This window comes from Vombatus ursinus, unplaced genomic scaffold (assembly GCF_900497805.2).
Source record: "Vombatus ursinus unplaced genomic scaffold, bare-nosed wombat genome assembly UNPS02014787.1, whole genome shotgun sequence".
Classification (NCBI taxonomy): Eukaryota; Metazoa; Chordata; class Mammalia; order Diprotodontia; family Vombatidae; genus Vombatus; species Vombatus ursinus.
In genome coordinates, this window is record NW_020954565.1 from 2,474,007 (window position 1) to 2,488,580 (window position 14,574).

Sequence of the window (14,574 nt, forward strand, 5' to 3'; positions counted from 1 at the left end):
ACAGTGGAAGAAAGACTAACATCCCCCCAGCCTTGGACATTACTCTTTTCTTAATAGAGATTCAGATCACATTACACCTGTAACACTACACTCCATATTTTTTTTATTTACTATTTTATTTTTCTCCAATATATAACACTGCAGATGCAAGGTGAGTTTGCAATCTACTAAAACTCAGCTCTTTTTTTTAAAAAAAAACAAACTGCCTTCTAAGTCATGCCTTCCCAATCTTTCCTTATAAAAATTATTTTTTGAACCCAAGCCGGAGCTCCAACATGACTTTCTCTCTGTCATCCACCACCCACCCTGAGAAGTAGTCCTACTCCTCCTTGGATTGTTTCCATGCCAAGTTTTTGTATTCGTTCTCCTTTATCATGTCTTGTTAAAATCTAAATTGGTTAATGAGTTTCTGGTGCCTCCATATCAGTATCTTTAAACAACTACTTCTATTCTTTTTCAAAAGAATGATTTCCCTTTGCATCTTCACAACTTTATTACTTTCTAGATTCACTTTTCCTGTAGAATTTTGATGCACAGGATACCATATATTTGAACTTTACACAAAATATGACAGACTGTATTCATTTTTATTCTACTTTATCACAAATTCCAAGGTAGTATAGTCCCTTCTATTCCAAAGTTCAAGTAATTTTTACCTCATCAATCAGCTGAGACTGAGCACTCTGCAAAGTTACCAATAACCCCTTCACTGCCAAATCTAATGTCCTTTTCTCAATTCTCATCCTTTTTGACCTCTATGTAGCCTTCAACAAAGTGGACCACCCTATTTTCCTTGACGCTCTCTTCTCTCTAGGTTTTCATGACATGAATCTCTCCTGATTCTTCTACCTGTTTGACTACTCCTCAGTTTCCTTTGCTGGATGTTTGTCTAGGTCATGCCTGCTAACCATGGGTATACCAAAGGGCTATACCCTGGCCTTCTTCTCTTTCCCCTCTATATAATTCCCTTAATGATATCATCAGCTCTCCTACATTCAATTATCACACTACGCTAATGATTTTCAGATCTATTGATCTATCTCTAACCTCTCTACTGACCTCTAGACTCACATCTTTAACTGCATATTGGATATTTCAAACTGGATGTCTCATAGACATCTTAAACTCTACATGGCCAAAACCAAACATATTTTCTTTTCTTCCAATCTCTTCCCTTTTGCTAACTCCCCTATTACTATCCAGGGTACTACTATCCTCTCAGTCACCCAACCCCACAACCTAGGTTTCATCTTTTACATTTCACTCTCTCTCTCATCCCATATGTCCAATTTGTTGCCAAGTCCTGTTGATTTAACATCTCTCAATAACCCTCAGCTCTCCTCTGACACTTCCATCACCCTAATATAGACTATCACCATCTCACTCTTGGACTATTACACTAGCCTTTTGGTTCGTCTCTCTGCCATAAGTCTGTTTCTCTACTGCAGCCTATCGTCCTGTCAAAGTAAACTTCATAAAGCACAATTCTGACCACATTTCATGCCCCTACTCGATAAATTTCACCTCCAGGATCAAATATAAAAACCTCTGTTTGGTATTCAAAGCCCTCCATAATATCCCCTTGTCACCCCATTCCACACAGACATCCCTCAAGACTTCTTAGATCTTGTTTCCCCCCATGTACCCAGTGATCTAGTGACACTGGCCTCTCAGCTATTTCTTACACAAGACATTCTATCTCTCAACCCTATAGAATTCTCTCCTTCCTCATTTCAATGAAGTTCCTCATAATTTATTTATTATGCCTTCATGCCAGACTTTCAATCAGTGTCCTGGCCTCTTCAAATATTTCCTCATTCTTTCCAAGTAACTTGAAATTATTTCAGTGACAGAATTGATTCTGTTTCTACCTCTCTTGATTGTCACCCAAATGGCAAATTCATTCTTACTAGCCCTTGTTAGTTGTACTTCATCTTGGACCAGGAACCCAAACTTCCTACAGCTATAAACCATGGTTCGGAAATAACTTGTTCTACTTGGCTCTAGAAGCCAGAACTAGGCACAATGGTTGAGATTTACAGAAAAGCAGAATTAGACTCAGCTTAAGGGAAAAGTTTCTAACAAAAGTAAAACTCATTGCATCATGTGGCAATGAGTTTCTCTTAGTAAATGTAAGCAGAGGAACAAGTGTGTGGGATGTCAAGTCTGCATGTATTTATTAAACACTTACTTTGTGGCAGACATTATGCTAAACCCTGATGATACGAGGAATGGAAAAACCAAACCAAACAAAAACAAACAAACAAACAAACACATAGTCCCTTCTCTCAAGAATTTCCCAGTCCAATGAGAGGGAAAATATGGAAGCAACCATGTAAAAATGAATTATGGGCAGATTAAGTTGGAAATGATTTCAGAGGGAAGGCACTAAGGTTAAGGAAGAGTAAGAAAGGCTTCTCAGAGATGTTGAGACTTTAGCTGAGATTTGAATCAGCAGTTAATAGGAATTTCTTAATCATTTGCTATGTAGCAGGCATTGTGCCAAGTGCTGCTGGGGATATAAAGAAAAGCAAAAACAGATTTCTTTTTCTCAAAGAGCTTACATTCAAATAGAGAAGACAACATGCAAAAATTATAAAAGATACATGCGGTGTAAATGTAAATTGTATTTTGAGGGGTGGAGTAAGGAGGTGGGAGGACCAGGAAGAAACTAGGAAAAGTCTCTTGTGGAAGCTGAGATTCGAGCTGAGTCTTGAAGGAAACTAGAAAGCTGGGTTCTCTAGTCTGGATCAGGAGAGAGAGCATTGTAAGCATTGTGGATAGCCAGAGGGCACGCAGGTACTCAGGAGATAGAAAGTCAGATGCAAGGAAGAGCAAGGAGGCCAGAGTCACTGGATTGAAGACTACATGGAGGAAAGCCTACCCCTGTTCAGTATAGGTCTTTTTCATTTCTAAGATCATTTGATGCTATAAAATCTCATACCAGCTTGAAGCAACTACTTATACCAAGGAGATGTTGCATTTGACTCAAGAAAAGAAAGACAAACAGTCTCCTGACCTTGTTATATTCCTGCAATATCTAGTAGAAGTTTATGGAGCTGAGGAAAATAAGTTACGTTTAACTCTGGAGTCTGGCTTTACAGGTAAGGGTAGGTCCTGATCAATAGAAACATAAGGTGCAGTAAACCTATCAGCAACTGCCCTACTCTTCCAACCACTTAACTTCTAATTACCTCAGTTTACTCATCTGTAAAATGGGGATAATAAGAGCACCTACCTCCCAGGGTTATTGTGAGGATCAAATGATATGATAATTGTAAAGTGCTTAGCCCAGTGCCTGGCATGTTTAAGTGTTATATAATTTTTTTTATTACTATTCTTATTATTATTGTTTCAGGCCTGACAGACAACCAGTGAATAGGCATGGAAATGGGAGGTGTAGTGTCAGACATGAGGAACAGCAAGGACAATTAACTGGATCATAGAATGTAGAAAGAGAAATAATGTTGAATGCTCAATAAGCTCCAGTGGCTTCCTATTGCTTCCAGGAAAAAATACAAAATGTTTTGTTTGGCATTCAAAGCCCTCTATAACCTAGCCCCCTCTCAGTTTTCCAGTCTTCTTATACCTTACTCCCCAACAAGTACTCTTTGGTCCAATGACACCGGCCTCCTGGCTGTTCAAAGAACATCTCTCAGCTTCAGGCATTTTCTCTGGCTGTTCCCCATGGCTGGAACACTCTCCCTCCTCTGCTCTGGCTTCTGACCTCCCTGGCTTCCTTTAAGTCCCAACTAAAATCTTACCTTCTACAGGAAGCCTTCCCTAACCCTTTTTAATTTCAATTCTTTCCCTCTATTAGTTATTTCCTGTTTATCCTATTTATATAGCTTTCTTTTTATATATTTGTTTGCATGTTGTCTCCCTAATTAGATTGTAATTCCTTTCCTTGAGGGAAAGGGCTGTCTTGTATCCTCAGTGATTAGCACAGTGCCTGGCACATAGTAGGTACTTGCTAAATGCTTATTGAATTGTATTGAATAAGTCTGGAAGAATATATTGGAGCCAGGATCTGAAGGGCTTTAAATCCTAAATATAGGATTTTTTATTTGCTCCTGGAAGTAATAGGGATCCATTGGAGTTTATCGCATGAGGGAGTGATATGATCAGACCTGTACTTTAGGAAAAATCTTTCTGGTGCCTCTGTAAAGGATAAATTGGAGAAGGGGGAGACTTGAGACAGGGAGATCAATTGCAAAAGTCTAGGCAAGAAGTGATGAAGGCCTGAACAACATGGCTGACCATTTGAGAAGAGAAAGGGGGACATATGTTAAAGACTATCATGGAAATTGAAATGATCAGATTTGAAAACTATGTCATCTGAGTGATGAGTCAAAAATAATGCCAAGGTGGAGAATCTGGGTATTTGCAATAATGATGGTGCTTTCGACAGAATTAGGGAAGTTCAGAAGGGGGTTTGGTGTGGGGAGAAAATAATAAGTTCTGTCCCTCCCTCTGATCAAGGGATCCTCCATTATATAACCTTCTTTCCCCTAGTTCATTATACTTGGGAATCAGCTCACATACATAAAAGAAAGCATATAAAAATTTCCAATTTAAAGTCAAATACTGGGTCAATATAAAAGTGCTGTTTTGTTAACATCCCATATTGTTTACTCAGTTTTCTCACGTAGGTTGTGCATCTGGGCTATTTGTCTTTCTGAATTTAAAAATTTAAGAAGGACTTTGAGCAAATAAGTTATTTTGTCTATTATAAATATCCAGATTAACTATGAAGGGCATATGAAGGAAGACATTATCTGCATCCAGAGAAAGAACTGATAAGTAAAAGTATGTATGGAATAAATTTACATGCATACATACATATACATATACATATACATACACACACACACACACACATATATATATATATATTTGTGTCTAATGGTACCCGTCTCAAGGGAGGAGAGAAGAAAAAGAAAGAAAAAGAAATTTATGATAATTTTGCTGCATATTTGAAAGGAATAGTAGATTTACAGTTTCATGTACAATCATCTTTTTATTGTACTATATTATAGAAATACTTGTTTTATTCCATAAATTAAAAGTACAATTTTTAAAAAAAACTGACTCTTTTGACCTTATGCCTTCCTAATAGTTCAGATATTGCCTGAGTATTAGATTCTGACCTACTACCCGGCCCTGACTTTAGGTAAGTACATGCCCTAAATTGGCTGATTTTAGACTCCCAATTCTCCTTTAACCACCAGCATCCAGGATCCTCTCTGGCCTTGGCCCACTTCAATCCTTATTCTCTGTTCTGTATTGGATTTCCTAGGCTGAACTCCTTATCCTGATTCCAGGACATGACCTATTATCCCCTTTGTTTCCAAATTGCCTGCTCCAGCTTCCCTGACATGTTAGAGTCAGAACTACAGTTGTATATAAGGCATCTGATTTTAAGACAAGAGTAAGGATGAGTTTCTTAGTCCTGACAGGGAAAACCGGGGTTAGTTCAAACATTAATTAACAGTAGGCAGTTAGCAGAAAGATGGCCAATTGCCCACAAAGGTGTATATTTTAGAGAATCATAAATATAGAACTGAGAGAGTTTAGATATCATATATTCCAAATTCCTCATTTTATAGATCACTAAACAGGTTCAAAGAGTTGAAGCAATTTGCCCAGAGTCACATGGGTAGCAAGTTTGAACCCAGGCTTTCCCAAGTCCAAGTCCAATCCCATGCCCTCTCCACTACATCACTAATAACCATCCTGTTAATAGTGATTTATTTCATTAAAGAAATAGTTGCATAGTTGCTTACTTCACTATAATTATCTAAGCTTACCCAATTTGCCCAAGGAGGCCCATTTAGGAAGCAGGTATGCACCTACCTAGCTGAACCTTTTGGCAGCTATTCAAAATGCAGATGTGGGAGGAAATCAACAGTCTCTAAAGGTCTGGTCTTGTAAACCCTAGCATGAATTGACAATGAACATGATACAGGCAAAGGAGAGGATAATTTATAGGGCCATGTGGGTAGCACTTATATCAATAAATATTATAGCTCTGGCTAAAGCATCATGACCAATAAGGACAAAAACCCCGTTCATGAGAAGGATGTTTCATGACATGAAACACATGACATTTCCTCAAAGGGATTATGGAAACTGAGTGGGCAAAGACAACTTGGTGATTTTCTTAATTGGGTTGTTGTTGCAAGTTCATGAGAAAAGCTGAAGGACACATTCATCTCCATTAAATCCTGTTTAATAGGAAGATAAACATATCCACAAATAGAAACGCTAATGACTGTATGTATTTTTTAATATGGCCCACCACCAAAACCAGATCTCATGAGAGCCAAGAGATTTAATTTTACCCCCCCGATACATATAGCCATTATTAAAAATAAATTAAATGCTCAGAGGAAAGTTAATAATGTGCTATTAAGTGACTTTTTCAATAGCAAGCAAAAATCAAAATGCATCTACTGTTAATGCTAATATTTAATTGGATAACACAGAGAAGAATATTTGATAATCCTTACTTACTGCCAAATACATCGCTGCATACACGCTCAGTGCTGCTTCTTTGGAAGGAAAGGTTTTTCTAGCTCTCATGATGAGATCTGGGTTACCAGTACAGGCCTCTTCACCGCTGACAAACTGCGTGAACTGCTGACACCCAAGAGCCGTGTAGTTGGGCTTGCAGAGTGCAAGGAAGTGTGGAGCCAGATTCCCTGTCACTACCTGCCCAGCATTCACGAAGATATCTGTAGCAAACAGCCCGAAGGTATAAATCCCTGAGGAAGAAAGAAAATAGTGAATCCCCTAGGTTACCTTGAGTTCTAGTAGACAATAAATCAACAGGGAAAACATTTTGGGAACCACAAACATTTTATACATATGGCCCTCTCTTCTTCCCTCCACCTCCTTTCCTTAACCATCTGGTGGGGCGAGAGTGTTAAATTATTTCAGACTCTTGAGTGTTGTGTTCAGCTGTCTGCCACCAGCTATAATTTTATGCCTGGCATGTTTATAAGACATAACTTGCAGGAGGAAAATGTATTCTGGAATCTTGGAACCATTAACTATCCTTAAGGCTCAGGCCTGGGTGCCACCTACTTTGGAGGTCTTTACTAGTTCTTTCAGTTGTTAGTACCATCACTGAATACTACTTTTTCCCCTATAAATATTGTATTTAATTATCCTTGTGCATCTTATTCACCCCTCTCCAATAAAATATAAGTTCCTTGAGGGCAGGGACTGTCTCACTTTTGTACTTGTAGCCCCTGCACCTAGTATGGTGTCTGGCACATAGGTACTTAATAAATGCTTGCTGCTTGATTGCTTCAGAAATGTTACTTGTATATTTAAAGCAATTTATCAGAGTCTATATTCTTAGTTATGCTATTATGGTGAGATCCACATTTCTTCTTTTGTCTGGAAATATTTTCATCAGCATACTAAAATGCTAACTAAATGTACTATTCTATGAGGTACATTCTATATCCTTCCTCATACAGATATTTTTGATGGAGTTGCCGTTTAGCACTAAAAGTCAATGGCATTGCATTTTATTATCCTGAAAAATCTTAAATGAAGAATAATGGTTTCAGAGGAATACCTACATTGCCTCAGAAACAAACTTTCATTAGACAATAGCTAATTATTTGGCCCCAAACTATCACTTTTAATGGACTGGAGCCATGTGTACATACATGGGTATGCATATACGTTTAGATATATAATTCCAAAATAATTCTAACAAAAGCAATGAAATAATGATGTTATTATTATTATTAGAGTAGTTTAATCATTTCATTAATAATACCAGCGGGTTATTGATAAAATGATGGTCATTTGGCTATCTGTCTTAGACCAAAGACCTATAATAATTCTTATTAAAAGAATAGGATGATACATCCCCTTGAGTTACTTTAAACAATAAGATCAAATGTCCAGAACTATTTCCCTACATGAAACATTTACTGAAGCCATGTTATTTCAGTATTAAAAAAATCCTCCTATAATAATTAACAGCTCTAAGAAAGTATTCTAGGACCAATGTATAATGTTCTAACATTGCCAAAATAACATTTTAAAAGTTATAAAACTGTAAAACAAATCCTCTGTAATCTAAATATCCTGTCATTTTCATCAGTACCTCTAAATCCTGCCAAACTAGAATTAGTTTTTGTGCAGGCTGATGACAAAGAATAAAAGAAACATTGAAAGAAACTGTTTTATTTTGTTTTGTTTTTTCATTTTTGGTGGTGGGGGGGGAATCATAAAAGTCTCATGTTTAAAGAAAAGAAGGAAATGTTTAATCCTTATAAATTTCTTTGGTAGGATTTTAAAAGAAAAAAATCTACATTTTAAAAAAATCCAGGTACAGAAAATAGGAGGGGTAGCTATATGGCATTAGAATAGCCTTTTTCTACTCTATGCATGGTTACAACAATGATTTTTTTGGGTCCAAATATAGCAAACTGAATCTATCACTGTTTTTGAGCAACCTAAATGTCTTACACAACTGCCTCTGAGCACTGGGACTTGCCCAGGGTCACATGGCCCAGCCTTCCTGAGTTCCTAGACCTGATGTCTAGCCACTATGGCTTGCTGCCTCTAAGTATGCACAGGTAAAGTAAGGTGACAGTGTATTTGACTGAGAGCACCTCTCCATATAACATACTTTTGTTATAACCTAATAGCAATGAATAAGCCTAATTTCTTCTGAAACTAAAAACAATCAAAGAAAAATAATCAAATCACTTCCTTGGTGTAGAATAAACAACACTTGCCAGGAAGTGCTAGATTTGAATTTTGCTTTCAAAAATGACTAGCCATGTGACCATGGGAAAGTTTTTAATCTCTCTAAAGCTCAATTTCCTGGTATGCAAAATGAAGATAATATTGGAGGGATCAAATGATATCTTAGGGTTACATAATGCTAAGAAACAATTTTTCAGTATTTTATAAAAAATCATATAACACTATATAAATATCAATATTATTATCCCAAATAATCAACAATTATCACCCTGACTACCAAACTCATACTTAAATTGTAAAAAACAAATATTCATCAAAATTTAATCTTTTTTTTTAATTGGGGTATGTGACTTTGAGGAATTGGGAATAATTTAACAACAACAAAATTTATTAACCAGGGAATTAAATCTCATCATACTGAGTTAAATTACATCACACTTTTTTTCCAAAGATCCTGTCTACAGTAGGTTCCAGATTACAAATCTGCTCACAAATAGCCTCCCTTGAAGCATACATTTTATTTAAATGGAATTATTCCCTTGTCAACTTAATCACATTTTTTTCTTGTGAAAATAACATGAAAAATGTTGGCAAATATTTGGCTAGTCACTGATAATCAATCAACAAGCACTTCTTAAGTACATACTGTGTGTCAAGCAATGTGACAATTCAGAACCCTCCCCTCCTCATACGTGTCTTTTAGAATTATAATTCAAATGATCAATATGTCAAGCCCAAGGTAAATCTTTTAATAGACCACAACAACAATCAATTAAGGAAGATCTTATGAACAAATGTTTACCTTAAATGGAATGTCCCAGTTTGTAAAATAATGTGCCTTATTCTACAGCAAAGTCTGAGAAAGCCCTAGAACAGAGGTTGTTAATCTTCTCTGGGTTGTGGCTTTAGCAGTCTCATCAAGCCTATCGACCCCTTCTGAGAAAAATGTTTTTGTTTTTTCTTAATTCATAACTGAAGGAAATCCAATATTGCAGTTAGAAGTTAGTGAAAATAAGGTTGTGATTTACCATAAATTCACAGACTCCTGGAATCTATCCATAGACTCAAGTCAAAAACCCAGGCCCCTAAAGACTAGCACTTCGCTAAATGGCAGATTCTTGATGTGAATATATCAGTGTAGGTATTGAACTGGGAACAGAGCCAACATTCCCCCCCCCTTCTTCTAAAAATCATACCAGGACTGAACATAACAGGGATTATTTTGTGGTATTTATTCCTCAAGTACATTTTGTAGGCTGAATAGAATAGGTTTTTAGAAGGAAAAATGCTTCACAAAAACCAAGGAATTAGAGTTTTGTATAATTATGGCAGGAAGATAAATTGATGATATTTATGAACCACTTAATGGTTTACTTTGAAAGGTACAATTTAATATGTGAGCCAGAGTATGGGAAAGCTTAAATTGTGTAAAACAAATTTGATGAGTTTGGGGTGTTTTAATGGTTTTGATTTCTTTTCTAAGTAGGTAATTAGTACTGATGGGGTTTTTGGAAACCTTGAGCTAAGTTTTCACATAAGGAATTATTATGTGTGTAAACGTAGACTTTTAACATGGATCAACAATCAGAATGGCAGCATACTTAAAGAAATTTAGCTTTCATAGCTCTATTAAGGGAAAATATAACTTATTATCATACTTAGTAGTCATCTTAGTATGTTAGATAGCAACATCAGTTAGACAGCAATATAAAACCCTTTTTCATCTCAATATTGCCAAGGAGAAGCCGCCAAACTGAAGGCTGACAGAGTATTAGGATATCTCCTACTTAGGAAGGGAAGCCTGACACAGAACAAAATTGACCTTCACTATGTGGCAGGAAAAAAAAGACTTTTCCTCTCTGTATTTCATTAATTCTGTAGGTACTGACTTTCCTTATTTTATATTGTGTGTTCTAAGAAGTGAATATTTCTTTTATCCAAATTTTATTAACTTGAAATGATCTTCAGCAATTTAACACTGTAGGAGTCAACATTCAGTATAATAAAATGATGTGGTATTGAAGTCAATAAATTATGGATAAGTGCAGCTCACACAAAGTTTGCCTCTTGGTTACCTAGACTTATACCTTTTAACAAAATGAACCATTCTTATATCTCTAATGAAAATTTCCAGAAGTTCAGCTTTGATATATTACATACCATAGGAGTATATATGAGACTAAAAAACAACATTTTTCCAGGCATCTATATATGCCTGCATGTGGGAAGCTATTTTTTGATTCTAATCTACAAACACAGACAAATACATAGACAAAGAGAGAAGCCTGAAGTGAATATATTATGTAACCCACAAACTGTATCTTCCAGATGCCCAGGAAACTCAATGAGAAGTAGAAAATCCACTCAACCTCCCTCATTTATATTTTCTTTTTAGTTTACATGATGTCCAATAATCTGTTTCAATTTTTTTAAAAAATAGAATGAAATAACCCCATTCTGTAGTTGCTTTGGTTAATAAAATATTCTGGTCATCTTTTTATAATTCTAGACCTTATTGTGAATAAAAATGATTCTCTGAAAATAACATATCAACCATAAAGGGTCTCACAGTATTTGAAAACAAGTTGTTTACAAGAAAGTTTTGTTTTATAATCAAATTAATAAATATCAGAGAGATGACTGAGTAACATTGCTGGGGGTTTGAATTGTTAGCTTGTACATAAGCATCCTTTCAAAAACAGTAAAAATCAATACAAAGAACACGTACCAAGAAATCGGACAGTTCTGCGTACCAGTGGATTTATATAGCAACAGTCTCCTGTTAAAATAGTTTTTTCTTGGTTTTCAAAATCCCTTGTGGCTAGTTGCAGGCAAAACACAGCAGTTTCTCCAACTATTATCTGAGGAAAGGAGAACAGAAAAGTGAGAGTACATTAGAATTCAGTGAGTAGAAATGCTATTGATGTAGAAATTATTTGTATTTGTAAACAAAAAAGTCCTGTGTTAAATGGTTATGATCCCTGTGAAAATTGCTATGTGTCATTTTATTTTCCTTGACTAAATTCTAACTTTGATTATAAAAAATCTGCCTGTATCTATAGCAGATTTTTAGAAAAAGTCAATTTAAGAAAGTAATAAATAAACTATGAATAAAAGTGGACTATAAAGTGAACTTTTTTCCCTTGCACATTTAGACTGAAAACAGCATGTTAAAAAAAAACAAAACTTTAAATCACTTTGAGGAAATATTTTCTTTGAGGAACCTAATTGGATTAGTACATTTGTTTTTTGTTTTTTTGTTTTGGAGAGGCAACTGAGGTTAAGTGACTTGTCCAAGGTCACACAATTAGTACATGTCAAGTGTTTGGTCTGAGGCCGGATTTGAACTCAGGTCCTCCTGACTTCAGGGCCAGTGCTCTATCCGCTGTGCCACCTAGCTGCCCCAGATTAGTACATTTGAATATTATATTGGTAAACTCAAAATGTTAAATGACTTCAAAGGCCTTCAGCCTTTCAGCGGTTGGATAAATGCTCTTTGGGGATCCATGGAGCATGCTATTTACGTTTCTGAAAAGTTTAAAAAATAGTACTCTGATGGATCTGTGATTTCATTGGTGTAAGTATTGCCTGTACAGATTTAGCCTACAACTCATGCATGTCTTTTAATACTATAAAGTGTCACATGGTATCTTGTCCATGTCCACTCATGAATGCCCAAAGAACATTCATCCATCACACTGAAAGCCTTTTACTATGTTGTCTAACATTTTCTGTGTAACAACACAGTATTTAGACTGTTATGATTTGCTAAATTATTTTGTCATAATTAGATAAATAATGTGTTCATGCTGAGGTATGTTTGTGTGTGCCATCATGACGTGCTTAAGGATTGCATTTTAGGATAGTAGCTAACATTTATACAGTACTTTAAAATTTTCAAAGCAGTTTACAAATACCATTTCATTTTTATCCTTACCACAACCATGGGAACTAGGTGCCATTATTATTTCCATAGATGAGGAAAGTGAGGCAGACAGAGGTTAAGGGACTTGCCCAGCATCACACAGTTAGTAAGCATCCAAAGCTGGATTTGTACTCAGGTCTTCCTGATCCTGAGTCTAGCGCTCCATTCATTAGCCCATTTAACAGCAATCAAGGTTCCTTCCAACTCTGCAGTTCTATGACTCCATGATTTTATGATTCTATACTAAATCTGTTCATCTAGGCTGAAAAAAAATCCCTTAGTTTCCAGTTTTGGGTTACCATGAAAAGAAATAATTTAATTGTTCTTGTAAATATGGATCCTTGTCCTCTCTCTTTGATTTACTCAGGGTATAGGTCTAGTTGTAAAACTGCTGCATCGAATGGTATGAACAATTTTATAACTTTATGGGTGTGGTTCTAAACTGATTTCCTCCTTATTTGAATAGATTTTCATTTGAGCACCTTGATTTAATTAGATAATTCCTCCCCTTCCCTTTGCTCACCCATTTTTCTTAAGTGTATTACTTTGTCCCTCCCTTTCCTTATTTTAAGATCATTAAAATATAGCAAAACCCTTGATGATATTAGTATTCTGAGGGAACCTTGGTGTTATATACCCAATTACAATATAAATACCCCATCTTTAGTTCCTATTACTTACTTATATTTACCTTTTCATATTATTCTTTTTAGTAATTCTTTTTAAAATTAATTTATTTTGATTTATCAACAATCACTTCCATAAGCTTTTGAGTTTTAAATTTTTCTCCCCCTCCCTCCCCACTAAGATGGCACACAATCTGATATAGGCTATACATATATATTCCTATTAAACTTATTTTCACATTAGTGATGTTGTAAGTAAGAGTTAGAACCAATAGGAGAGGAACCACCAGAGAGAAGAAACAAAACACAACAGAAGAATAAAAATAGCAAATAGTATGCTTCGATCTGCATTCAAATTCCATAGTTCTTTCTTTGGATGTAGATAACATTTTCCATCATGAGACCTTTGGAGATGTCTTAGATCCTTGTATTGCTGAGAAAGGTTAAGTCTATCAATATTAGTCATCGCACAATGTGGCTGTTACTGTGTACAACATTCTCCTGGTTCTGCTCACTTCACTCAGCATCAGACCATACAAGTCTTTCTAGGTTTTTCTGAAGTCTGCCTGTTCATCATTTCTTATAGCACAATAATATTCCATTACCTTCATATACCACAACTTGTTCAGCCATTCCTCAATTGATGGACATCTTCTCAATTTTCAATTCTTTGCCACCACAAAAAGAGCTGCTATAAAGATTTTTGTACTTGTGGGTCCTTTTCCCATTTGTACGATCTCTTTGGGATACAGACCTAGAAGTGCTATTGCTGGGTCAAAGGGTTAATGTACATTTTTATAGCCCTTTGGGCATAGTTCCAAATTGCTCTCCAAAATGGATCATTTCACAACTCCATGGACAATGCATTAGTGTTCCAATTTTCCCACATCTTTTCCAACATTGAAGATTTTCCTCTTTTGTCACATTGGCCAATCTGACAGGTGTGATGTGTTAAATCAAAGTTGTTTTGATTTGGATTTCTCTAATCAATAGTGATTTAGAGCATTTTTTTCATATGACTATAGATGGCTTGAATTTCTTCATCTGAGTACTGCCTGTTCATATCTTTTGACCATTTATCAATTGGGGACACATTATTCTTGATCCATGAATTTTTATTCCAAAGTTTTTACTCAGCTCTGGCATTTTTTATCGGGAATGCTTGGAAGTCCTTTATTTCATTGAAGGTTCACTTATTCTTTATAAGATTAAGATCAGCTTGGTGGAAAAACCTAGAAAGACTTGTACGGTCTGATGCTGAGTGAAGTGAGCAGAACCGGGAGA

At 35.8% G+C, this 14,574-nt stretch overlaps 1 protein-coding gene across 1 annotated transcript in view; it reads right to left on the reverse strand.

Annotated features, from left to right (window-relative positions):
* Positions 1-14,574, reverse strand: part of PLPPR5 (phospholipid phosphatase related 5) — a 175,483-nt gene that overhangs the window by 92,871 nt on the left and 68,038 nt on the right. Inside the window, exons 2-3 of the mRNA XM_027868258.1 lie at positions 11,468-11,600; positions 6,517-6,767 (exon numbers count right to left, since the gene is read on the reverse strand). Coding sequence (XP_027724059.1) covers positions 6,517-6,767; positions 11,468-11,600 — 384 coding nt within the window. The remainder of the gene's footprint in view (positions 1-6,516; positions 6,768-11,467; positions 11,601-14,574) is intronic.